Consider the following 26,183-nt stretch of genomic DNA (forward strand, 5'->3'; position numbering starts at 1 on the left):
TTAATGTAATATTAATATAAGAATAAATTATTAATTTGATTTATTAACTAAAATAAATATTTATTATGATTGTTTTTTTTAAAAAAATTATTATAAATGCTTAGTGCAAAAAAAAGATCCAAAATTGATACTATATCAATTAGAACCATAAAAAATTGACCCGACACAAAATAATTAGATTTGGGTCAAATATTTCAATCCGATTATGTATACGGGTTGACACGAATCCGACACGATAATAAACAGGTCGGATTATGATTAAGACTCTCAACTCGAACCCGACACGACAACCCGATTATAGTATACTCCCTCCGTCCCACATAATTTGTCCATATTTTCTATTTTCGTCCGTCCCACATAATTTGTCCTTTTTTAAAAAAAAAAAATTAATTATACATTTTAATCATATTTTAAAATTTAAAATTTAATTTTTTTAATCGTAATTAAACTATTTAGTTATCTTAATATTAATTTATAATTATTTTTACTAAATAATAATTATTTTTACAAATACATTTCTTAATTACTTACTAATTATACATTACTTAAATTTCCATGTCTACAATAATATACCCATATTACATGGGACAAAGGGAGTATTTATTATATATGTAAAATAATCATAATTTATTAATTTTTTCGTAAGTTAATTTAAACTAAGTTTAATTTTAAATAATTCAACATAATTTACGTTCAAACCAATAAAAACTAACATAACACGACAGCACAACAAAAAATTATTTAATTTAAATTAAAAAATTCGACTTAATTATGCATACGAATCCACACGAATCAACCCGAACCCAAAACGATAATAAATAGATTAATACAAACCTAATACGATAATAAACAAATTAAATTAAAAATGAGTAATTTAACCAATGAAAAATATTCAACCCAAACACGACGCGAATCAATCCATGAAAGTTCTAATATCAATGAAATCTATCGTAGTTATTATTATTATTAAAGTCTATTTATTGCTATACTGACACGTGAAATGAACGCTAAACTTAATGAAGTTCAGTGGGTCCCACGGAGTGTACTAAAGTCTGACTTTTAGCTTTTATTTTAATAACTGATATTTATATAATTTAATTACCTACCAATTATTTCCTAAAATCATTTTAAGTAATTTGATTTCAAATACCTCCTCCGTTTAATTACAAGAGGTTTTATTAATTAATAATAATGAAGTATAATATTATTTTAATATATTTTTATATAAATAGTATTATTGATAGTTTTATAATAAAAATTAATTTGTATTATTAGAATAATTTAAAATACATATTTAAATGGTTTAAATATAATATTTTAATAATATATATAATATAAATTTAATTATGTAGAAATAAAATTTTAAATAATACATTTAAATCAAAAAATATATTTATTTATTTATAAGTAAAATAAATTAATTTTATTAAAAAAAATGTATATTTATATTTATTTAGGGTTTGTTTGTTTGGGGGTTTGGATTTTGAGTTGAGATTTGAATAGTAAAAATTTTGAATTTGAATAGTTATATGATATGATTTAAATATGTGTTGATGTGATATTTTGAATGTAAAATTGATTTTTAATATAATATAAAAAATAAAAAAATAGGTGTTTGATTTGATGTTTTTTGAAGAAAAAATTGGATGAATAGTGTAAATCCAATTCAATCCTCCAAACAAACACACCCTTGGTATATTCCATTCAATAAATTTTACGATATATAAAAAAGTACTGATTGAAGTGAAAATAATAATAATAATAATAATAATAATAATATAATTGAAATGAAGCGAATAAGAGTAATTTATTATTCTTTTTTATATGTATTTCCCCGTAAATCTCTTTGTTATCTAAATATAAATATTTTAATTTGAGCATCTATTTTAATATTATATGTAGTTTTTATTTTTTTATAATAAACAAATAAAGAATAATGAAATAATAAAAAAATATTTATTTATTTTATTATATGCAAATTATTTTTTTTTTCTTTTTTACTTTTTATGACACATCAAGTATTATTTAGACATGTGCTATCCAAATTGTCTCATTCTATTTATAATTTATGTAGTTTTCACTTAAAATATTATTCATTACCAAAGATGCAACATTTATTTTTTGCACGAGTTTTTAGGTGAGTAGTATTAAGTAGGATGATTTAGAAATTAGGTGATGTGATGAAGAGAAAAATATATATTTTTTATTTAGATGATGTGAGAGGATAAAGTGTGGGGTAGAGATTAAGTATAATTAATTATTTTTTATTTTGAAAATGTTGCAGGGTGTTTGGGACATACCAAAAAAAAAATGTTGCAGAGTATTTGAGACGGAGTGAGTATATAATTTAGACAGTAAAAAAGTATTTTACTCTTTTTTATTACTTCCTCATGCAACCAAAAAGTATATATTTACTTTTGGCGCCTGGTAGGTAAAAGTTGTGTAATGATATTTTTATCCTTATTTTTTTGGTATAAAAGTAATTGTGTGATGTAAAGTATGAGTATTTGTGAAAAAAATAACGTATTTAATAAAATAGTTACTTTATAATTGAACGTTTCAAAATTAAAATATATATACTTTCTAGGTGGACGGATGGAGTATTCTATAATCTTTTGGGGTTTGAATACTATCATTCATTTCGGGTGTGTTTGTTTGGGGGTTTGGATTTTGAGTTGGGATTTGAATAGTAAAATTTTTGAATTTGAATAGTTGTATGATGTGATATAAATAGGTGTTGATGTGATGTTTTGAATGTAAAATTAATTTTTAGTATAATATAAAAAATGAAAAATAGGTGTTTGATTTGATGTTTTTGGGGAAAAAAAATTGGATGAATAGTAAAAATCTAATTAAATGCCCCAAACAAACACACCCGAACATGTATCTAAACTTAGATAGATAATATGCGCAAATGATTTTTGTGAATTTTGTCTTTCTTTCTAATTATTAAGGACTTTGGAGAATACATTTGTTTAGTTTCATTCTAACAAAAAATTTTAATACATTTTTGGATAAATAATAGAAAATTATTATTTATAAAATATATATATATAATTTTTATCTTTTCAAAAAAATCAATAAATTAATAAAAAATATTACTACTATTTTTATATTAATAATATGTTTTCTTTTATCTAATAAAAAAAAATCTCAAACTCAAAATGCAAAACAAACATACACATTATTTTTTTCATTTATTTTTAAATGAAATAAATAGTAGTATTCAAACAAAATCATATAAGATATATGATTTAGATCATTTTAAAATACTAGAACATTTTACATTTTATAATTCTATAAAATATATTTAATATAAATATTGAGTGTGTTTTTGTAAATTTTCGAAATGCTTTTATCTACTAAAAAAAATGAATATTTTAATACTCCCTCCGTCCCACATAATTTGTCCCTATTTTCTATTTTTGTCCGTCCCACATAATTTGTCCATTCATTTTTTGGAAATATAATTATACACTTTAATCTCATTTTAAATTTTAAATTTTATAATTTTTTTAATCTTAATTAAACTATTTAATTATCTTAATCTTAATCTATAATTATTTTTATTATACGATAATTATTTTTACTAATACACTTCTTAATTACTTACTATTCACACTCTACCTAAATTTCTGTATCTATAGTAATAAGCCCATATTACATGGGAAGGAGGGAGTACAAAATATTAGTAATTTTAAAATTTTATTACATCATATTAGTACGATATTATTCATTTTAAACAAAGTTTGCACCAATTTGCTTTTCTTTCTAAAAAGTTGTTACACTATATGAGTTACGTATTAACTTAGCAATGAGTTTTTCTTTATTTTATTGGATATGAAACTTAAGTTTGTATTCCAACACAATTGACATTTTTTATATTTAACATAAAAATACTTTAAACTAAAAATATTAAATAAACACATCAATTATTTTATAAAAAAAGACATAATTATATAAAAATAATATGTCGAGAAAAAAATAAATTTAAAGAATATAATGTCTCGTGCACCAAAATAAATAAATAAATAATTCAAAAATACAAATACAAATTCTAATAATAATAATAATAATAATTCGGGGTAATTTTCATGTGCCATTTGTCTCTTGTGCGTTATAAACAATTACTCAGCAGTTGATCCATATTTTTAATATATACACCGTTTAATTTTAATACGAAATTTAATAAATAATACTTCCGTTCCAAACATCCTGCAACATTTCGTTTTTGGTATGTCCCAAACACCCTACAATATTTATAAAATAAGAAATAATTAATTATATTTGATCTCTATCTCACATTTTACCCTCTCACATCATCCAAATAAAAAAATAAAATATATATTTTTGTCTTTATCACATTACCTAATTTCTAAATTATCATACTTAATACTACTCACCTAAAAACCCGTGCCAAAAGTAAATGTTACACCTTGTTTGGGACGGAGGGAGTATTAAATATTTAATTATTTGATTATACTTGTCATATACACTTTTTTTTTCTATTTTAATTTGATATAATAATATGTATATAAATTTAAATATATTTTAATATGTAATGAAATTCATTCTTATCTGAAAAAAATTTTGTATTTAAATAATAAAATAAATACTTTTAAAAATAGTACTATATATATATAACTCGTTATCATTAAAATTAAATAGAGTATAAATAAAAGAATATTTAATTTGGCACGAGATTTGTGAGGGTACATTTTATTCAGTACAAATAACACGTTTGCATTTTTGGCGGTATTCAATAATTTTGATAAAATCCATATATTTCTTTATATACTTATTATTATTTATTTATTTTCATTTCACTTTACGTCTGCGTCATTTAACGATGCCCGACAAGTGACATAAATGATACCAACTTGTGTAGCGTATTTAAGGTGTGTCCACTTCTTTATTTTCAATTTATATTCCCTCCTAGTCCTACTTTATAGTATTTTTAAAAAAAAAAAAATTATATATTTTAATTATATGCAAAACTTTTTAATTTATATATTTTTTATTTTAATTAAAATAATTCTTAAATTTAATTTATAATTATTTATACTATATAATAATTATTTTTATTAATATATTTTTTTATTATTTACTAATGATATTCCTATTAAATTACTGTATCTATAGTAATTATGATGCAAAACATGGGATAAGTACTAAAAAATTGATTTCATTTACTTATTATTTATTGAGTAAACTGTTTTTTAGTCCCATAACTGGACCCCCTTATCATTTTAATTCCGTAAGTGGAGCATATCGCAAACTAGTCCCATAAGTGAACAATTTTCGCTGTTTTAGTCCTCCGGCGCCGAAAATGCCCGCGTGGCTCGCCGGAGGTGACGTGTCCGCGTGGATTTTTTTAATTTTTTTTTCATTTTTCTAAAACTTATTTTTAATTTTATTTGTATTTTTTTATTTTTTTATTTGGTCTAATTAAAAAAAAATGAAAAAAAAAAAATCCACGTGTCCGTCAGGTGTCGCTGACCTGGCGGGACACTTGGCGGACACTTCACCTCCGGCGAGCCACGCGGGCGTCTCCGGCGCCGCAGAACCAAAACAACGAAAATTTTTCACTTATGGGACTAGTTTGCGACAGGCTCCACATACGGAACTAAAATGATAAAAGAGTCCAATTACGGGACTAAAAAAAACAGTTTACCCTTATTTATTTATTTATTATATATTTTTTACAAACGTATACAATTTATTTTGTGCCGAAAACAATGAAGGCATGTACAGGTACATTGTTGGAAGTTATCGAAGTTATTTATTAGTGGTAATATTTGAAATAAATATTACATTAAATATTTATGTTTACTTATAAAATATTATATCACATATTTATTAATTTTGTTTTTTATTTTGATAATGTTATTTTATTTTTCTAATGAATATTGTGATTGGTTCATTTAGTATTTTTAATTTCTTATATAAATATTATTAAAAAAAATAATATACATATACTAACACAATATCTAATAAAAATATATTCCTACCAACCTATATGATAAATATATAAAAAGCACATCCATCAGAAAATAAACTCAATCTATTTTGTTTACTATTTAATGCTACGAGTGCGATTATTTTGTGAGATTGTTGGAAATAAAATTTTTTTATATGAATATATAAAAAAATATATAAAAAATATAAAAATAATAAATATGTATAGTTTATTATTTTTTTTACATGTTGGTTCGTTTAGAGCCATATTTTAACGAAAATAGATATTTAATATAATATATACTCCCTCCGTCCAACTTCAAATTACAAAGTAAATATTTTATTAAATACCTCACTTTTTTTCATAAATACCCTTACTTTACGTCACATCGTTACTTTTATGCTAAAAAGCAAAGGCAAAAATGTCATTACACTACTTTTAACTACCCATTATAATTAAAATACTATTATTTTTTAAACACCATGCCAAAGGTAAATATATACTTTGCGTGTGGACGGAGGTGGGAGTATTATTTTAAAAAATATTGCCAGAATATTGCTGTAACAATGGGTCAAGATGCAGTTTGAATCTGGGCCTGGACTGGGCCGCTTATATCTTGAATTATTTAAATTGAATGTTCTAAATATAAAATATGTTTGACTATCTGAATTATCATAAAGAATACAAGAACTTATCTATTTGTGTCATAAGCGAGTAATAATGAATATTGCAGTATATTATCAAGGATTTGTTTAACGTTTTGATTTAAATTATTATTATTATTATTATTATTATGTGAGATATAAATTATTATTATGTGAGATATAAATAATTATATCGTTAATATAAATATTTTATGTAAACATTTTATATTAAATATTAATTTTTTAAAAGATAAAATGTAAATTGAGAATCTTGTTGAAAAAAATGACGGGTAAACAAACCTTTTGATTTCTTCAAAGTTTTATTACTATTATTTATTTATTTATTTTTCTTTTGCATAAAATTATATCGTCATATCATGAATTATTAGAATTTTCTTCAACAACCAATATTATAATTTCATTAACTGTTGGATTGATATAAGTCTTATTATATTATGCAAAATTTATATATATATAATTCCACTTCATGATCAAAATGCAACACTTCTCTTATAAGCATAATGATTCGCTTCAATTACATTATTTGTTTGCCCCTAATAAATACCTCCAAAAATTGATTTATTTACTTTTTATTTTTATTACTCCCTCCGTCCCATATACCATGTCCACATTGTCGTTTCTGTCCGTCCCACATACCATGTCACTTTATTTTTTTGGAATACACACTTTAATCTCTTTTTAAATTTTTTAATTTTAATTAAACTAATTAGTTATCTTAATTTTAATTTATAATTATTTATATTATAAGATAATTATTTTTACTAATACATTCTTAATTATCTACTAATTACACTCCTCATAAAATACACTGTCTACAGTGTAGCAAACACGACATTTGGGACGGAAGAAGTATTATTTTTTTCAAATCCAGCAATGGACTCATTCTTCTATATATTTTACTATGTGTATCATAAATGTATATTTGGATAAAACTATGACTTTCCCCTAGTGAATGTAACAAACATTCAATCATATGATAATTTTCTTCACAAAATATACAATATAGCTAATTACTCCATCTGTCGTGCAAACGTGTGCTTATTTGATCGAGCATGAGTTTTAATAAAAGTGAGTAATAATGGTTATTTTTTTTTATAGTAAAAAAATTATGAAAATGTAATAATAAACGAGAATATTTTTCAATGACAACTTAAAAAGAAAAGTGAACATAAATTTGAATAACATAGAGATATATTTTTTTTTTTTGTTTTGAAAGAAAGACATCAATTTTACGCCCATAAATGTAAAATAAAATACTATAAAAATGTATATTTCTTATATTTTCCCTAAAAGTATAATTGTTTGGTAGCATTTTCACATACTATCGAGACTGTGATAGTAAATGTAAGAATATATTTTCAAGTTAACAAAATTCGAACTTAGGTGTGCAAGTTTAAAATACAGAGAATTTTTTTCTCTCAACTAAATTTATGTACCACAATTTAGGCATATTATTTTTCTCCGCTAAAATTGATTAATATTGTATAATATGAAACAAAAATTAATTTTTTCCCAAATGTAAATCACGGTTCGCATTAAGAAAAATAAAAAAAAAAACTATAAAATAGTAGCTTACACATAAGTTGCTTATATATAATAAATAGATTATTTAATATAATATTATAAAAAATAGTACTAAATTAAATATTAAATAATACTCTCTCCGTCCCAGATACCATGTACACGTTGCCGTTTCTGTCCGTCCCACATACCACGTTCATTTTTTTTAAAAATGATTATACACTTTAATCTCATTTTAAATTTTTAAATTTTATTTTTATAAATTTTAATTAAACTAATTAGTTATTTTAATTTTAATTTATAATTATTTTCACTAATACATTATTAATTATCTACTAATTATACCTCTAATAAAATACCGGGAGTAAATAAAAACTTCACGTATATTTTGCCCCCATGTGATTGGTTTGTCTTCTCAATAAAATAAAATTAAAACGGTTCACATATTTGACTACAAAAATCCGATCGGCACGTGATTCATCAATACAACGTAAAATAAAGTACGTGTCAAAATTATACGGGTTTTCAATAAAGTTACTGCTGACTACATATATATTATAACATCGAACTTAACTGATCAATTTAAAAGTACAACTCAATGGTTTAATTTTAAATTTTTATTTATTCATTATTATTGTAGCTATTTTAAAATTTTATTTTAATTTTATGTCATGATTTATAAAAAAATATATATTTTTTTAATTTTTAAAAATCATTTAAATAAATGAAAAATCAAATCAAATTCTATAAAGTAAACTGGTCTTTAGTTCTTGATCTAACATTTTTATTATTTTACAAGTTTAGGTGGATTCTGTCCAAGTAAATAACAGCGGTCGAAAACCATTTTAGCGAAAATTTTTACTTGCAAAACTAATTTTATACATAATTCATTTAAAATTGTAAAAATGATAAAGAAGTTGTATACAATATTAAAAAAAATAATAATAATTTCCTAAAATATTTTGTAAAATAAAAAATTTAAAAAAATTCAAGTGTCGCTGACGTGACAATTGACATTTCAGTCGCGTCAGCGCTACGGCAGCAACAGTTCGGCACCGAAGGATTCTTTTAGAGAAAATTTTTTACTTACAAAACTATTTTCAAACAATCCACTTAAAATCCTACTAAAAAAAATTGATAAAAGAGTACGAAAATTAGTTTACCCAATTCTATAAGAATTTACTATTTAAGTTTAAATGTTTTTTAGTTGATTTTTTTTACTTAAATTGTAATTAAATTAATTGATTATTAGTATAATTTTAATTTGTATTTAATTAATTACTATTATTTTTGAATTATTTAGTATGATATTTCTAAAATTGAGTATTGTACCATTTTTTGGGTAGTATGGAGGCGCGGAGTAGCGGATCATGGCCATTTACGGTGTACAGCTACATCCATCAGACAGGTGTCGCTCCGTCTGAGACTCGTTATAGTTGATTTGCATAATTCCTTAAATTACACTCTCCTCGCCTCGCCGCACTGAATTCTTCTCGGATACGCGCACCCCACGCCACCCTCCCCACCTCACATGCTTCTTCTTCTCGCACGCACCACTGTACCGAAGGAACGCTAACAAACCAGATCCTGTCAATCCTTTTCTCACTGCGCTCTCCGGATTTGCTGTCTCGCCAATCTCTCGATTTGCTCTTGCATTGCATCACATCATATCGCATGTGCCGTCAGGTGACATAGATGATTTTGTTTTTTTTTGCTGTGTAGTAATGTTGGTGTATACGGATTCTGCACCTTCGCACGACTCTGGATGATGATTGGAGTGAGTTCTGTTGAGTGCGTGATGCTGACGATGATGATTGTGTTGCGGTTATGCTTTCACTTGGATTTCTGTTACAGGCTATGTTGCTTTGTTCTTTAATTTTAGTTTATGATTATTTAATAGACATGGTTGATCGGATGCTAAGCTAGTTGTTATTCGAAACTCTTTTTTTATTTATTGTAAATTTGTGAGACTTTGGTTTATTGTAGGGAGATTCTGCCTCTTGGTTTTTGTTAGAAAACTTTCTGACAAAATTGATTTGGAATGAATTGCAGAGTTTGAAATTTGTGCTGTGAAATCAGATCATAGGATTTAAAATTTGTATTGGATTTTCGGAATTCTTATATTATTATTTACCACGCATTGGCGCTGATATGACGAATAATTGAAATAATACAACCTTGCAGAGTTCAATTAAATGTATGCAGTGAACTGAGGCATGCGTGGGCGCCATATTGAAAACTTCTCGATGTACAAACGTGTATCTTCTAGAGAATCTATCAACGGCTCTGATAGGGAAGAACTTTTAGGTACTGCCACTTTGCACATTGAAAAGCTGTTAGCCTATTTACTTTCATTAACATTGATGTGGATGGCCTTCTGTTATTTGCCTGAGTTAAGTCCCAGTCATGTCAGTTGATGAATCTTGGAATTATAAACCACCTCTTTATGAAATTTGGAATTGTGATGTTCTGTTGTTATTGGTGGTACATTCATAACATGAAAGCCGTGCAGTATATTTTGGAGCACACAAGTGAATGACTTTAGCTTAAGTAAAGAGTTGGAACCTAAAAAAAAATAAAAAATTAAATTCATCTGCTGTTTCAGGCATATCACAGAGTGATTTGTGGAGGGATGTTGGAAATCCTTCATGGAAGCGTCCATTGCCACACGTACTGGTGGCAACTATGGCATCACTGTTGTATGGCTATCATCTGGGGTCTGTGCGATCTCCTTTTAGTTTGTTTTCATCTTGATCTGGTGGTAAATTAAGAAGAATAACCTTATTACTTAACATTATTCAGGGTTGTTAATGACACGTTGGAGAGCATTTCTCAGGACCTAGGCTTCAGCGGTGACGCTTTGGCTGAAGGTGCTTCCCTTTTCAATCGTTTCTCATCTGTCACACTTTAATATATTAGGCCTAAGGAATCTTTTATTATGATGCAAAGGTTTGGTGGTGAGTACATGCTTAGGAGGTGCATTTCTTGGCTGTATATTCAGTGGTTCGATAGCTGATGGCCTCGGTCGTAAGAGATCATTTCAGTTATGTGCTCTATTAATGATAGCTGGTGCATGCATGAGGTAACATACCTGTGTATCTTGTTTTTTCTTTATTCATCTTCTAAGGTGGAAAGCCTCACAATCTTAAAACGATAAGTACATTGGCAGTTTGATAGAGTTTTTTCCTTTTTGGTTCTGTTATCTAGATTCAATTTGTAACTTGAAAAGTCTTTTTTACTTCTCAGTGCCCAAACAAGCAATCTATCAGGTATGCTTCTTGGAAGGTTCTTGGTTGGAACTGGGATGGGTCTTGGTCCCCCAGTTGCAGCTCTATATGTGTCGGAGGTATTACGTACGGCAATAATGTATTTTGTGCCACATGCCTGAATCAAAACTTGATCTCTCAAACCTTTACTGCCTATTTAACCAGGTTTCTCCAGATTTTGTGCGGGGAACTTATGGCAGCTTCACCCAGATTGCAGCGTGCCTTGGACTCTTGGTAGCACTTTTCGTTGGAATTCCTGCCAAGACAATTCCTGGTTGGTAAGATGCATTTCACGAGCATTTTTAGTTGACTAGACAAGGCTTATTGATGTTTTGTCTTCTGGAATGTTGACCTTACTTGACAGCATCACAGTCCTCTAGTTTGCCAGTGCAGATTCTGGTTATAGGATCTTATGCTGAATGGTGCTTGCAGGTGGAGAATGTGCTTTTGGGTCTCTGCTGTTCCTGCCGCACTACTAGCTTTTTTCATGCAGTTCTCTGCTGAGTCTCCACATTGGCTTTTCAAGGTATGTCTCACTTCTCACACCATTTATACTAATGATTATGTGTCCTTCCACTCCACTCTTTTTATACTGCATGGTTTTCCATTTTCACTCTCTGCTATCTGTGTTGGTAACGATACAAGGGTCATTATCATCTTTTCTTATCGTTTCAGAAAGGAAGAGTAGCTGACACTGAGGTTGAATTTGAGAGGCTTTTTGGAGCACCACATGTTAAATTTGCAGTGGCAGAATTGTACAAATCAGACAAAGGGGATGATGTGAATGCAATTAAATTTTCAGATTTATTCCACGGGCGTCATTATACAGGTATAATCACAGTGTCCTACATTCATTAGCCACATCATATCCGTGTTGTTTGATTTATTGTTTTCATTTTAATTTTTTGTGTCAGTGGTATACATTGGGGCAGTCCTTTATGCTTTGCAACAGCTATCTGGCATAAATGCTGTATTTTATTTCTCGTCAACTGTATTTAAAAGTGCTGGAGTTCCTTCAGATATTGGAAACATATGTGTGGGAGTCGTCAACACAGCAGGTAACGCCATGCAAAGCAAGATATCTTCTATGTTTCCAATGTCTCAAGACATTTCTGATAGATTTCTTTGTGACGTTTTCAGGATCCATTGTTGCAATGATTTTGATGGATAAATTAGGAAGGAAGCCTCTTCTTGTTTGGAGTTTCTTGGGCATGGCAAGTAAATTTCTTGTTGTTTCTTTTAGAACCATCCTGCAGTGATCTGAAAGTTGTAATTTTTGGATCATTAAATGGTTAATCGTGAGATAATTATTTTATCAGGCAGTAGCAATGGGATTTCAAGTCCTTGCAGGAAGTGACAGTTTACCTGCTTCTGGAAAGATGTATCTATCCGTTGGCGGGATGATGCTGTGAGTATCCTGTGCAATGTGGCCCTATAAAGTATGAGCTAACATGATAATTTTACTTGGTATCAACAATTCATTAGTTTTATTCATTACCTCCTGATTTATTGGTATAGTTTAGTATCAAATCCTATCTGAGACTGCTATGCTCTGTAAGTAACATGGCTGCACATATTCTGTTGGTGAATACATCATATATCGCAAAACTAACCCCAGTTGATACAGGTTTGTCTTGACGTTTTCTTTGGGAGCCGGACCGGTGCCTGGTCTCCTCCTATCTGAGATATTCCCTAGCCGAATTAGAGCTAAAGCAATGGCTCTTTGCATGGGTGTGCATTGGGTAATCAGTCTTTCCGACTCCTCTTTTAGCTTTTTAGAAAATGTTTGGAAAAGAATGATGAATTGTTTGTTTGTTTCTTGGTTGTGGTGTTGATCAGGGCGTAAATTTCTTTGTGGGGTTATTATTCCTGCAACTGCTGGAGTTGCTGGGGCCAAAAGTGCTGTACAGTATATTTGGGAGCTTCTGCTTTTGCGGAATGGTGTTTGTGAGGAAACATGTTGTGGAAACCAAAGGGAAGTCTCTCCAAGACATTGAAATGTCTCTTCTTCCTCCTCCTGCTGTTGCTGACTTCTGATTCTCATTCTGTCTTTTTGGCTTATTATAATATTCTTCTTGTTCCTGATGATGATGATGATTCTTGACTTCAAATTATGTGCATCATATTTTTTTAAAAATTTGTTTGCATTAGCGAAAATCACACGGAAAATTTGAAGAGTTATTTGTGGGTAGTTTCGTATTTCATCAATCATTTGTAGATTTTCTTGTGTTTTAACCACTGCTTAAAATTGCATGAAGATGGATACAGGGAGGTCTGAAAAATTAGGATGGCATCACCAATCCATGGAGTTGCTCCCTCCCTCCTATTTTCTGTCAATGAACTTGTCATTAATTAATGATTTTTTACATAGATTTCTCAAATATTTTAGATCCTTTGGATTGAAGTTTTTGGAAGATTTTGTCTTAGAAAATTATAAAAAAAAAGTTGTATTGTGATCTTTTGTAGATTTTACTATTATTCAATTTTTTTTATAAAAATATAAAATTAAATAATAATAATTATTTTTTTATATTATATTATAAATTTATTTAATATTCAAAACATCTTCGAATCAATTTTTATAACAATTATTCAAATTAAATTTTTAATATTCACTCTTGTTATTTTCTTTGATATTTTTGTAAAAGAAAAAAAAATAAAAGTAATGTAATATTTAAAAAGTAAATTAAGGTAGCAATAAACGGTTTATTTTTTGATTACATGTATATTTCAACGATAATTTCACTTCGGCTGTTTTCCTCGGAGTTCATTCGTCTCTGCGACTTTGATTGATTCGAAGCTCCGGCAACACGGATTTCTGAATTCGTTTTTCAACCCTAAGGTACTGCAGCTGCTGCCTATGGTGGTTTCTCTTCTTTATTGTTTCTGAATCTCCCGTGCGGTTCATCCTGTTCTTTGCGATTCCACGAGAACCGATCAAATTACATTGGGAAGAAATTTGTTTGTTGCGGCATGGAATATTTCCGAAACAACACCCAACTGTGATGTTGAAACCGCGATCAGTATTGGCGCACGCATACTGTTTGATAAAATGCCTGTGGACCGAATGAGTGGATTGAATTGTAATTATTATATCTTGGGACCAATTAAGGCTTACGTTTCCCTTTTCTTTTTCATTTTTTGGTGTTTGCGTGATTTCAAGACTAGAGGAGTTTTGGAAAGCGACGATGGAGAGCAACGAGGATGAGGTTAAGAATGAGAGAGTGGTGGAAGCGAGAGCCAGGAATATCAGCCACAACGTGAGGTGTACCGAGTGTGGTAGTCAGTCCATTGAAGATTCACAAGCCGACATTGCGATTCTCCTTCGTAAGGTGCAATATTTTTAGGTTGTTTGTGTTTGGAATGATTTGTATGTTAGGTTGTTTGATTTAAATGTGACTTTTATGCGGAAACTAGCCATTGATGTTCTGAATGTAATATTTCAACGGCCAATGGTTGTTAGATACTATGTTTGGAATGAAAATAAGTTTTGAATTGAAACTAGGAATTGAATGTTTTTATTTCTAAATGAATTTTACTGTAGATTACATATTCCTAACGCAAGTTTGAAAGCACAAACAAACAGACCCTAACCTTTTGCCAGCATGCAGATGAAAGAGATGATTGTTACGAAGATCCAGTGAGATGGGGAGTGATTGCGTATAATGGAATTTCTCGTTGTTAGTTTCCATAGGTTAAGAATTCTAATAAAATTGATGAGATTGATATTTTTGGGTTGAATTTATTTCACAGATGAGTTTGCTATAGGCTTTGTGTGATTGAAGATGGTGTACTTTATATATATATATATATACACACACAGATATATTCTTTCATGTTTATAGGTAGAAAATGAATTTCTGAATCCATAAGTTGTTGCATCCAAAGGCAGTTGGGAAGTCAGCGAGTGATTCTTGTTACATTGATGCAATAGTTTTTCATTTCTTTTCTTTTACATTTCTTTCCTTCAAGGAAGTTTTCTTTGATTTATTTTCTACAATTATTTCCATCTTTCAATAGTTCCTTTTGGGTGGTAAATACCACACCATGATATGTTGCTTTTATTCTATTGTAATTGAAAGCTGTCTGTATCTTATCGCTCATATGCTGTTTTTAGAAGAAACTAATAGCATAAAATGCTCGATAATTTGGATCAAACTTCAGTATGGCATGGTGCACCGTGGGGTTCAAGTAGGTGCTATTGGTGTTTATAGTTAAGCTTTTTCAGCATTTATCTGCCAATTGTTCTGTCTCGCTATCTTTATGTTTTGGAGAGAAAAAGTAGTTTATTCTCATTTGGGGAAAATGAAACCCAAACTTAAGAAGAGAACAAACTTAGAAGACCCCAAAATGTTGAGAAAGCTATCATTTCCTCTCACTATGTGTTTACTGAAAATATTTTCCATCTCATTGGTCCATCGAGAGATATGTTTAAAGCCAATACAGAGGAATTTAGAGATAATGTTATGTAACTTAGTATAAAATTTCATTAGGAATGCTGAGCCATGAATACTTCCAATGGCATTTTTGAGTTGCACTCAAACACGATCCTAGGTGACACACTAACTGAGCTTGTTTCACTATCTATTAGTGGATTTAGGTATATGTTTGCTTCATTATCCCAAAATGTTTAAGATCCTGTTGTAAATTACCATTTCTATCGCAATTGATTCCAAAAATAGCATACCACAAAGGTATGTTCCAACATGTTCCATTCTATGTTTATCTAATGTTCCTCTAATTCTGTGTTCTTTCTACTCAAGTTAATTCGAGATGAAATCCGATCCGGGAAAAGTGACAAAGAGATCTTCAATAAGCTGGAGGATGAATATGGAGAGACAGTGCTTTACACCCCGAAATTCGATATCCAAACTGCTGCTCTGTGGTTGTCACCTGTAAGTCAAATAAATTTCCCAACCATTTTTCAGTTTTTCTTCATTTCTATTCCTACATCGTCTAATATCAGATCATGAAACACACAAACACAGTTGTTGGTTGCTGGTGCTGCTGGAGGAATATGGGCTTTCAATAGGTACAGACAAAAGACCAACGTGCATGTGATGGCTTTAAACCTCATTAGAGGTGTTCCATTAACGCCAAAGGAAAAGGATACTATGATGGAGGTTCTCATACCGCCCCCTTCTCAAGGAAAAACCTTGTGGTGGCAAAAGTGGAACTCTCAATGATGCGCAAACACATACTATACGATTGAATGAGCATATCATCAATCTAAAACTGCTAATGGATGACCCTTCATTTGCAGATAAGCTATCATAATGTACTTATATATTGATACTAGAGGAAAAAGATTTCTTGTTGAGTTCATGCTGCAGAACTTCTCGAATTCATGTGATGCAATAAAGCAAGTACCCTTTTTATAGCATCTGTGCGAAAAAAACTTAAGCTTGCTTTTGTCCCTACTAATTATATTGTTTCTTTATTACTTTACGATTGCCCTAACCTCGTCATCAGATATTCTTAATGTTAAATATTTCAGGGATGTGAAATTTATGTTACAATGACTAAAGGGGCAGAATCCCATTTCCATCAACAGTGGAGGTAAAATCTATAGTATTTTTTATAATCGTTATCATGAAATGACCATACAGTAGGTTGTCTTGTGAATCAACCATTGTGCCATTCACAAAGAACTATTATTTTCTTACTTCTTTTTCATGCAAAAAAAGATCTTCCATAGCTTCTCTTGAATATGTCTGTTTTAGCCCTAAATCTCATCATTTTAGTTCCATGGGTTTGGAAGGCTCTCTGATAGGTGCCACAGTGCCAGAAAGTGTTTTTCTGTTTGCAACTTAGGATTTCTTTTCCGATCGAGGATAAATTAATATTCATGTTATAATCTGTTCATGTGGAAAAATTTTCTTGGCCTGTGGTTGTATTGTTCTTGAACAAGCTGGTGATGCGATTATGTGAAATTCTACTTTTGTTTTACTTTCATGGTTTCATGTACAGATAATCTGGTTTTCTTAATTCTAAGGATACGGGTAACCAATTATTTGATTCTCACCATCTTAACTGTTTCTTAGCTTTGATCAGTTAGAGACTGTATTGCTGGTTCTTCACATTGGTGTGGATCTGCAAGATACAACACAAGTAAGAATTTTGTATCCAATGATTGAGAATTGGGTTTAGTTATTCCGTTGTACTTGTATTTAAAATAAATTTCCTAAGTTAATTTAAAATTCAACTTCATTTGACGATTCAGGGCAAATATTTTTTTAAAAAAATTATTTTATACTTCAGGTGGTTACATTTATTTGTACCTAACATTAAAATTATCTTTATAGTTTGTATAATTTTTTTTTCTTTTTTTACAAATTTTCTTTTAGTAGTATTTTAAGACACCAATGAAAATATTTTTGTAATTTTTTCTTAATTTGTACTATATTTTGATATAGTAATTAATATTCAAAGATCAATACAAAGTAAACGAAACCCTTCCGGCTGAATTGAGGTAATATTTTACTTTAGAATCATATAGAATGTGACCGTTCATATATTTTTTTATATTAAATATATAGAAATAATATAAAAATATTATTTTCTCCGTTCTGCTCTAAGATCTCATTTACCTTTTATCATTGTATTTTACATTAAGGGTGTGTTTGTTTGAGGGTTTGAATTTTAGATTGGGATTTGAATAGTAAAAATTTTGAATTTGAATAGTCGTATGTGATATAAATAAGAATTGATGTGATTTTTTTTTTTTTTTTTTTTGTATAAAATTGATTTTTTTTTTATAATATAAAAAATAAAAAATAAATATTTAATTTGTTGTTTTTGGATAAGATTTTGTGGGAATAGTAGAAATCCCACAAAATCTGTCAAACAAACACACTTTAAAAATATTCTTATATTTGTATAATTTTTTTTGCACAATACACAAAAAATAAATGAGACAATCGGACGAATGTAGTAATATTTTATGTAAAATGATTAATAAATAAAATATACTCTAGTCCTTTCCTTCGTTATTGACCTTTTTAGCTTTGCCTAAGAAATTGCACGTATAATTGTATATTTATAATTTAGGTAATTTATAATTTAGGTAAATTGATATTAGTGTATGATGAAAAGAGTAGTTTATAATTCTACCAAACAAACACACCTTATAGTAAAATACAAACTTGCAAGGAACTATTTAATTTTCTTTTTTTTTTAAAAATATCATATAAAATAATAATAATTTTTTTAATATTATTTTATAAATTTATTTTACGTTTAAAATATTATATTAATTTTTTTTTATATCACATAAAATAATTATTAAAATTTAATTTTTTAATATTCAAAAATCCAAATTCAAAAATTAAAACCTGCCGACAAAAAACATACCCTTGCTAAATATTGCCATGTTTAAATTGCAGTAGTTGGAAGCCGAGGAATAAAATTGGTTAGGTGAAACGCTCGGTTCCTATCGAAGGAGCTGAGCTCAATGGCAATGCCAATGCCAAAATCATTTAACAGTCGGACATGTCCTGGCGCCATTGATGGGATGGTGGAACCAAGGCAGACACAAAGACGTAAGCACTGACAACTATCTTTTTGTGACAATTTTCTTTTCGCACTTGGCAACCTTTCTGTCGTTTTCCGTCAACTGCTTCGTCGTTTCCCCGAGACGTAGAAAGCGCCTTTATCCTCCCACGCACGTTCGAGCCACTGAAACTGAAAGGTAGGCGGAAGGAATGCATTCCAGAAATTTAACGTGGGTCACCTCAAAATTTATCTACAGTTTTGGTCAGAATTTATTATAGTACATCCTCAACTGTACGCCATAGTATTTAATTCGCCTGCCGATCCCCATGCTCAAGCTCAAATCCGTGCCGTATTTGGGCTCCTCGGGAGGCTCTTGTATTCATGATCCTTCTTCTTCCTATTCGGGCTTGAAGTTGTTGCACTCGTGGGCTGTGTTTCCTCGCAAACCTCCGTTCGATTGTTCCTCTCAGTCGCGCTTCATTTCTGCAGGTGATATATATATATATATTTTCGCCTGTTTGCTGGAAGATGGAATAAATTAGGGTTTAGGGTGCAAATATACTAATAATAGCCCTGAGATTAATTTTAATTGTAGTAAGTTTCATGATTACTTTTGAGGGCTAATAACTTATTTTGCTGAATTATTTAAGTAAGGATCAGAAGATGCTAGAAAGATCTTTTTCGTTAGGTTAATCTGATAATGTTTGGTTAATCAATGAATCATGAGCAATTTTAATTCGACACTTCAATGGATCTTGGAATGAACACTTGAACAGGAACTCAAGTGGATAAATGACTCTTTGTGTTATAACTGACTTGGGAATTCTTCTCTGATTGTAATTGTAAATGCAATAAGGTCACGATCCTGAGGTGCCAATTGAGTTTCTGATCGATTTTTTTGGCACTTGGAATTTGTTTCTCAATTTTTTTTTGTAGTTGCAGTCAGGTGTTGAATGTAATTTAGAATGAGTAGTGAGAAGAATATGGTTTCTGTGCCAGTGAATGAAATGTTTAGAACGTCTAATTCGCATACTGTATGCTTTTGTAATCATCAATGCTCTGAAGCTTCTTGTCCGTGTTCGTATGTTGCTTCACAGTGCATATTTAAGAACTTGAAAGTTTAGATTATGTAGCCATGATTGACATGGCAGCAAAGAAAGCAAGATTAAGCTTCTATCATCCTTTCTCCGTCCCGCTTTTCGTGTCCACTTTTCCATTTTCGCCGTCCCACTTATTTTATCACTTTCCTTTTTTGAAAATAATTATACACTTTATCTTAATCTATAATTATTTTTATTATACGATAATTATTTTCACTAATACATTTTAATTATTTACTAATTATACATCTCTTAAATTTCCGTGTCTATAGTAACGCGGACAAAATATCCGGGACGGAGGGAGTATATTATATGTCATAGTATGTTTAGTTCACCAATGGCCGTCTTTTATGACCATTACCATTTTTAGTTTTGTTGCAATAACAGTAGGATTTTGTAAAGAAACAATTTCTCTGGCTTAATACCAATCTACGGGGATGAATTTGAAAATTAATTGTTAACTTGTGATGCTATATTTCAGTGTTCATATTGTGTTTTGAGTTAATTCTATTTCCTGCTTTAAATTTACAGGTACACATTGTAGTGTACAGATGGCATTTGTAAAGACAGTTGACAGCAGAGGATCTAAATTCCCGGAGAACATTGCAATAAGAGCAACTAAGGAAAACTATAGTTACCATCAGCTGATCTTATCTGCTAAGAAGATATCTAATTTGTTAACAAACACTGATTCAAAACACGTATGTTATATCATTTTGTTTAGCTAATTTCAGCATTTGATGTGCTTAAATATGTCGATTAGGTAGGGCTAAATTAGGCTGCATTTGAAAACTTTAGCCATTTCACCAAATAAATAAAGGAGAAATTAAAATCATTAACAAAATGCTTGTTTATAGAGCAATGCTGTTGGAGATGAGAAGAATCTCCATGGAGCCCGAGTCGGAATTGTTGCTCAACCCTCCCCAGAGTTTGTTGCTGGATTACTTGGAACATGGTTTGTCGGAGGTGTTGCAGTCCCTCTTGCTCTCAGTTACCCCGAAATGGAGCTACTGCATGTCGTGAATGACTCGGTATGTCTATTGATTCCTTATCTTTCCATCTTTTAAACTCATTGTTTAAATTTCTCGTAAACTTTTTTGACATTCTAACTGTTAGATAAAAAAACAATGAAAATACCTGAAAAAATTGTTAGAATTTGATTGGAAGTGTTGTAATTTGTTACTTCCTTTGTGATCAAACTTTCATGTAGGATATCTCTATGATTTTATCTACTGAAGGTCATCACAACTTAATGAAAGCTGTTGCAGCCAAGACTTCTGCTCGTGTATCACTTTTTCCTCCTGTTCTTAAAACCAGTATTACTGAAACCGAAAATGAAATAGGAGCTGCAACTGAAATTTTTCCTGAGTTAAGTGGTGAGTTGCTCTTGTGGCTATATCATTGTATGTTTCGTTTGATATATATATCTGTAAGGATGACAATATCTTTATCTGTTTTATTTTGATGGTTCGATTTAGGAAATGACCCTGCATTGATCGTATACACCAGCGGCACCACGGGTAAGCCTAAAGGAGTCGTGCACACGCATAAAGGTATTTTGGCACAGGTACTTGTTTGACTTCTGTACAAATAGATTTTTATTGACCTATTGTCTGGTAGAACTTTTTTGTTGTTTCCTTAAAAGATAATTATATTAGGATTTGGTGCACAAATTTCTTAGCTCCTGTGCATCGGCAAGCTTGTTTTGGAAAGATATCAATGGTTTTTATTCTGTGGAAAAATTTCAGACTCAAATGCTGACGGATGCTTGGGGATACACGTCCGATGACCATTTCTTGAATTGCATGCCTCTGCATCATATCCTCAGACATGCTTCTCTATCCTGTTTGCCTAGAATATTATCATTCCACTCGTGTGGCTTGCCATTTTCCTTTATTATAGTTCATGTAGGGAGATGTGATTCTGAGATCCTTGTTTGTCTTAACAAACTCCATACACGTCCATGGTCTTTTTAATGCTCTTCTTGCCCCTCTCTATGCTGGTGCAACGGTAACCTCTTTTTTTTCTTTTTTTAAATATTCATTCTAGCTATATCTACTAGCTTATTTGAAATTATTGAAGGTCATTTAGCTCCTCAAGCTATCCTGAATCAACTAGTTCTGCTTGAATTTTGAATTTGTTCGAATATTTTGAAGGTTGAACTCATGCCCAAATTTAGTGTACGGGGAATCTGGCAGAGATGGCGAGAATCTTACCAGGAGGATAGCACTAAAGCAGATGGTGCTATAACCGTGTTCACCGGAGTAAGTTATACTTTGATGTCGATGTCATTGTCTGGAAAATTGCCTTTCAATATTCTAGACAACAGCATGGTTCCTTTTCCAGTGATCTGATCAACTATGAAGCAATGTTGCAGCTCATAGTTCATTTGCTCTCTATATCCTCTGTTTCTTCTTGTTTATTTAGATAAACCACTCCTGGCATAATCTGCCTTCTTCATTTATTTATTTATTTTCGATTAGGGGATCGGACTATGAGTCAGTCAACTCGAGATTCAGTTGTATTTACTCAGTTTTCACTTCCACAGGTACCAACAATGTACACACGTTTACTTCAGGGATATGAAGCCATGGATGAAGATTTAAAAAATGTTTCTGCTGCCGCCGCTCGGAAGTTGCGACTCATGGTAATCTAGCTTGTTAACATTTTTCATTTTCAGATTACACCATTTCATATCAAGAAATATAAATGGGAATTCTGATACCAGATATTAGCTAATTTCTCTGTTTGAATTTCGTAATTTTGAAAAGAGTCTGGAAGAAATGTTTCCACCATTCTTTTCATAAAATGTATTAATGTGATCTCATGTCTATTATGATTGTTTGGGATGTTTATTTAATAAACTTAACCAAAAGAGAGCAGGGTAATAAATTCTAAGTTAAATTGTGTAAATAATTAATCCAAGCTTTTTCTCCCTGAAATTATATTGTAACGTTCATTTAGATATTTAATCTTGATTTAACTAATTATATTTCTGATATTTTTGTAGCTATCTTATAACCAGTGTATTTGATAATACTTATTAGATTATGAACAATTATGCTGATCATCTAGATCTTCTTATTAGTATATTTAAGCTTATCATTCTAATGGTAACTATTCCCATGATTAGTTTATCAGTCAAAATAGACAATTAACTCCTACTTCACATTTTGAACAAGTTTGTTGATTGATAGATGTGTGGTTCCTCTGCTCTCCCTCTTCCAGTCATGAAACAATGGGAAGCTGTCACAGGCCACGTTCTGTTGGAGCGATATGGCATGACTGAGGTTTGTGTCTGCATCTATGTCGAATGGCTCCTTATTTCAATCTGATCGATGCACTAATGAATATATCCATTTGTATGGTTCTATATTCCAGTTTATTATGGCAATATCTAATCCCTTGAATGGCAAACGGAAGGGGGGTACTGTTGGCAAGCCTCTCCCTGGTGTGCAGGTTAGCAGTTTGAGCTGATCCAATGTAATTACAAATTTGCTAAGTTGTGAGCTATAAAAAATATTGAATAATGACTATCTTGATGGATTTTGGTGTTTTGGAGATTAGTTTTTGATCATTAACAACTTACTCAAAGTTCATTCCTTGATAAAGGTCAAGATTCTCGCAGAAGATGGCAGTGGAGACACTAATGTGAAAATTGGTGAGCTGTGCATTAAAAGCCCCTCATTGTTCAAGGAATATTGGAATTTGCCAGAGGTATTCTTAAAGTAAATGATAGTAAATCCTCATCCCAAAAAGTCTTGAATTACTTATCGGTCTTGTTTTCTCACTCTTGCTTCCCAATTTGGCTATTATCAAATAGTGCAGTACAAAATTTTTAACTGAAGCATCCTATGGTGCACTTGGATTAACAACCTTTGAAAAACCTTCACGTGGGGGCCTGAATTATTCATCAAACTTCTTGATGACTCAGGTGACCAAAGACTCATTAATAGATGATGGATTCTTCAAAACTGGAGATGCTGTTACAATGGATGAAGAAGGATACTATGTCATTTTGGGACGTAAGTTTTTTCCTTCATTCAAAGTGTTTTGAGACAATTGACATTACAAAATAAAGAATAACATGCTACCGTGTCATGATTTAGGGACAAATGCCGATATTATGAAAGTTGGAGGTTATAAACTATCGGCTCTAGAAATTGAAGCAGCCCTTTTGGAGGTTTGTATTGCATCATCAGTGCTACTAGTGGATTATATTTACAGAAAGTCCTCTCTCTTTTATTTCGATCACTTTGTGTTATATTTAAGCCATTTTTCTTTGCAGCATCCGACTATTATAGAATGTTGTGTGTTGGGTTTGCCCGACCAAGATTATGGTGATGCTGTGTGTGCTATAGTTATACCTGATAAAGAGACTAAGAGAAAACAAGAGGAAGAGTCGAAGCCTGCTCTGACTCTGGAAGAACTTTCTGCGTGGGCTAAAGATAAGCTTGCACCGTACAAGGTAATATCAAATGATTTCTTCTGAATGTTAGCTTGTTGTATTTATCTGAGAGGTATGGGGGCAACTCGTCCCCAAGCCATTGATACTGATGAATGAACAGCACCATATGAAATTCTGAAATTCATTCCTCTTCATATTAATTTCAATTCTTAGATCCCAACCCGCCTACTGGTATGGGAGTCGCTGCCTCGGAATGCCATGGGGAAGGTAACCTACTTTACCTTCCTTTTCTCTTGTGTTCTTCTTGATTTATCTTCGAACGTGATTATGTTTCTGTGTTCAGGTGAACAAGAAGGAGCTGAAGAAAATGCTCAGCTAAATCATGGCACGGATCGATGTTTTCCAAGAGGTATGTTCTTTGAGTATAAGGAATTGTTGAACTAAGATATTCTTTGATCTGTTCATCAGTTCAAATATTATTTACATTTTTACCGTATTGGGAATGCTTTGAATGGTTTGTCGGAAACTCTCCTGAAGTTGCATTTTGAGGATTCTAGATTATGCAAGCCTTGTCTCAAAATATACAGAAGATAAGGGTCTACTTATTAGCTATAACTAAAAGTACGAACTACCATTCCATAACGGAAATGTATGACCTAAATATGTCAACTAGGCGAGCCTCGATTGTTGTTGAGTCGCCTAACTTGGATCATTCAGTCAGCCCAACTATATCTAGTAATTATCATTCGAATGACTGCAAACGTTGTAAATATTCCATGGGATCCGGCGCAATCCTATTAGCACTGAGGCCCTAATGAGGATAAAAGGAGAGTGTAGGTATGCTTGCAGTGCCATTTAAGTCATGGATTGGCCATTGCTGGATCATTCCCTGACCTGTGTCGGCAGTAAGATTAAGATTAATCTTCATTTGTTTTTACTGTTATTTAGCAGGCGACAAGAGACAGAGGGGGGGCGAGAAAACAAGTAAGAAATGTGTCGACAAAGGCCACCAAGATGGGACACGCTGAATTGGTGGCTTCCCTGCAGGTCAGTAGTAAGTAGATTTTGTGATGCATAGTAATTAGTATCGTGTTGGTTCGATGATAAGTAGATATAATTATTTCTTCTATAATGCTGGAGCTGGACTGTAAGCTAAGTTAAGCTAAGGTAAGTTTGGATAGATTAGCTGAGCTAATGTCTTGGAATGGTTGGTTGGTTGGTTGGTTGGTTGTCTACCAAGATGCATTGTAGTATAGTTAGTCTGTTAGTATTGGTTTTGTTCAAGTTCAACTAGAGTGTAAAACATGTTGAATTTATATACCCTATTATATGAAATATATTATTGAATTATAATAAAGATCTGTTGAATTGTATAAAAAATATATTGAGTTATTTCGTAAGAAAAAATTATTCAACTTGTATTATTGAGTTGAATTTGGGTTACAACGTCTTTTTTTGCTTTATAGATGAGTAGAATTCAATATATATATATATATGTTGTGCAATATATTTTAGGGTTTGTCTTTTTAGATCAATTTTTTTAAATTTTACTATTAAGATTCTGTCGTTTCTAAAAATAATACACTTTTTCATCTTTCAAAATATTACATCAAAAATTATTTTAATACCAAACTCAAATAAAAAATTTTCAAACTCGACCAAAACAACATACCCATGGATGATTGTGTTGACCTTTGTAATAAAGTGTAATAAAAAAACCCCTCTTCTGATCCCCTTTTGGAAGTGGAATACAAAGAGAATTATTTTATT

The 26,183-nt window shown here is 30.6% G+C and overlaps 3 protein-coding genes across 7 annotated transcripts; all 3 read left to right on the forward strand.

The window, feature by feature from the left end:
• Positions 1 to 9,590: 9,590 nt before the first annotated feature.
• On the forward strand, positions 9,591 to 13,615 carry LOC127254791 (probable plastidic glucose transporter 2). The gene is made up of 14 exons (XM_051280069.1): positions 9,591 to 9,831; positions 10,330 to 10,452; positions 10,751 to 10,862; positions 10,948 to 11,015; positions 11,095 to 11,227; positions 11,392 to 11,491; positions 11,577 to 11,689; positions 11,844 to 11,937; positions 12,087 to 12,240; positions 12,326 to 12,469; positions 12,552 to 12,629; positions 12,735 to 12,819; positions 13,039 to 13,153; positions 13,251 to 13,615. The coding sequence occupies exons 2-14, from the start codon at positions 10,362 to 10,364 to the stop codon at positions 13,446 to 13,448; spliced, it is 1,485 nt and encodes a 494-aa protein (XP_051136026.1). The 5' UTR covers positions 9,591 to 9,831; positions 10,330 to 10,361; the 3' UTR covers positions 13,449 to 13,615.
• A 467-nt stretch (positions 13,616 to 14,082) lies between these two features.
• LOC127254793 (cytochrome c-type biogenesis CcmH-like mitochondrial protein) lies at positions 14,083 to 16,857 on the forward strand. 2 transcript variants are annotated; one of them, XM_051280072.1, is made up of 4 exons: positions 14,083 to 14,253; positions 14,575 to 14,743; positions 16,175 to 16,306; positions 16,400 to 16,851. In XM_051280072.1, the coding sequence occupies exons 2-4, from the start codon at positions 14,600 to 14,602 to the stop codon at positions 16,595 to 16,597; spliced, it is 474 nt and encodes a 157-aa protein (XP_051136029.1). In that variant the 5' UTR covers positions 14,083 to 14,253; positions 14,575 to 14,599; the 3' UTR covers positions 16,598 to 16,851. The 2 variants fall into 2 exon arrangements, with proteins under 2 accessions (XP_051136029.1, XP_051136031.1); XM_051280074.1 differs by lacking the exon at positions 14,083 to 14,253 and having other exon boundaries at positions 14,261 to 14,743; positions 16,400 to 16,857.
• A 2,127-nt stretch (positions 16,858 to 18,984) lies between these two features.
• Positions 18,985 to 25,770, forward strand: LOC127254789 (probable CoA ligase CCL8). 4 transcript variants are annotated; one of them, XM_051280068.1, is made up of 18 exons: positions 18,985 to 19,394; positions 20,537 to 20,706; positions 20,863 to 21,036; positions 21,216 to 21,381; positions 21,484 to 21,572; positions 21,754 to 21,822; positions 21,962 to 22,015; positions 22,162 to 22,269; positions 22,554 to 22,652; positions 23,203 to 23,295; positions 23,387 to 23,464; positions 23,618 to 23,722; positions 23,940 to 24,030; positions 24,115 to 24,188; positions 24,294 to 24,473; positions 24,627 to 24,680; positions 24,757 to 24,822; positions 25,362 to 25,770. In XM_051280068.1, the coding sequence occupies exons 1-17, from the start codon at positions 19,232 to 19,234 to the stop codon at positions 24,790 to 24,792; spliced, it is 1,803 nt and encodes a 600-aa protein (XP_051136025.1). In that variant the 5' UTR covers positions 18,985 to 19,231; the 3' UTR covers positions 24,793 to 24,822; positions 25,362 to 25,770. The 4 variants fall into 4 exon arrangements, 2 of the variants coding, with proteins under 2 accessions (XP_051136025.1, XP_051136024.1); XR_007839497.1 differs by having other exon boundaries at positions 18,987 to 19,394; positions 24,757 to 25,250; XR_007839498.1 differs by having other exon boundaries at positions 18,987 to 19,394; positions 24,757 to 25,250; positions 25,365 to 25,770.
• The last annotated feature ends 413 nt before the right edge of the window (positions 25,771 to 26,183 follow it).

Source organism: Andrographis paniculata, unplaced genomic scaffold (assembly GCF_009805555.1).
Source record: "Andrographis paniculata isolate CXL003 unplaced genomic scaffold, ASM980555v1 Contig52END, whole genome shotgun sequence".
In the NCBI taxonomy this organism is placed as follows: Eukaryota; Viridiplantae; Streptophyta; class Magnoliopsida; order Lamiales; family Acanthaceae; genus Andrographis; species Andrographis paniculata.

Excerpts from the sequence above, each read along its gene's own strand:
- LOC127254791 (XM_051280069.1), top strand. The coding sequence starts at position 10,362 with ATGCGTGGGCGCCATATTGAAAACTTCTCGATGTACAAACGTGTATCT. Across the intron at positions 11,016-11,094 it reads CGGTGACGCTTTGGCTGAAG|GTTTGGTGGTGAGTACATGC; the intron begins GTGCTTCCCTTT and ends TATGATGCAAAG. Across the intron at positions 13,154-13,250 it reads TTTGCATGGGTGTGCATTGG|GGCGTAAATTTCTTTGTGGG; the intron begins GTAATCAGTCTT and ends GGTGTTGATCAG.
- LOC127254793 (XM_051280072.1), top strand. The coding sequence starts at position 14,600 with ATGGAGAGCAACGAGGATGAGGTTAAGAATGAGAGAGTGGTGGAAGCG. Across the intron at positions 14,744-16,174 it reads TTGCGATTCTCCTTCGTAAG|TTAATTCGAGATGAAATCCG; the intron begins GTGCAATATTTT and ends TTTCTACTCAAG. Across the intron at positions 16,307-16,399 it reads CTGCTCTGTGGTTGTCACCT|TTGTTGGTTGCTGGTGCTGC; the intron begins GTAAGTCAAATA and ends ACACAAACACAG.
- LOC127254789 (XM_051280068.1), top strand. The coding sequence starts at position 19,232 with ATGCTCAAGCTCAAATCCGTGCCGTATTTGGGCTCCTCGGGAGGCTCT. Across the intron at positions 22,016-22,161 it reads CTCTCTATGCTGGTGCAACG|GTTGAACTCATGCCCAAATT; the intron begins GTAACCTCTTTT and ends AATATTTTGAAG. Across the intron at positions 23,723-23,939 it reads AATATTGGAATTTGCCAGAG|GTGACCAAAGACTCATTAAT; the intron begins GTATTCTTAAAG and ends TTGATGACTCAG.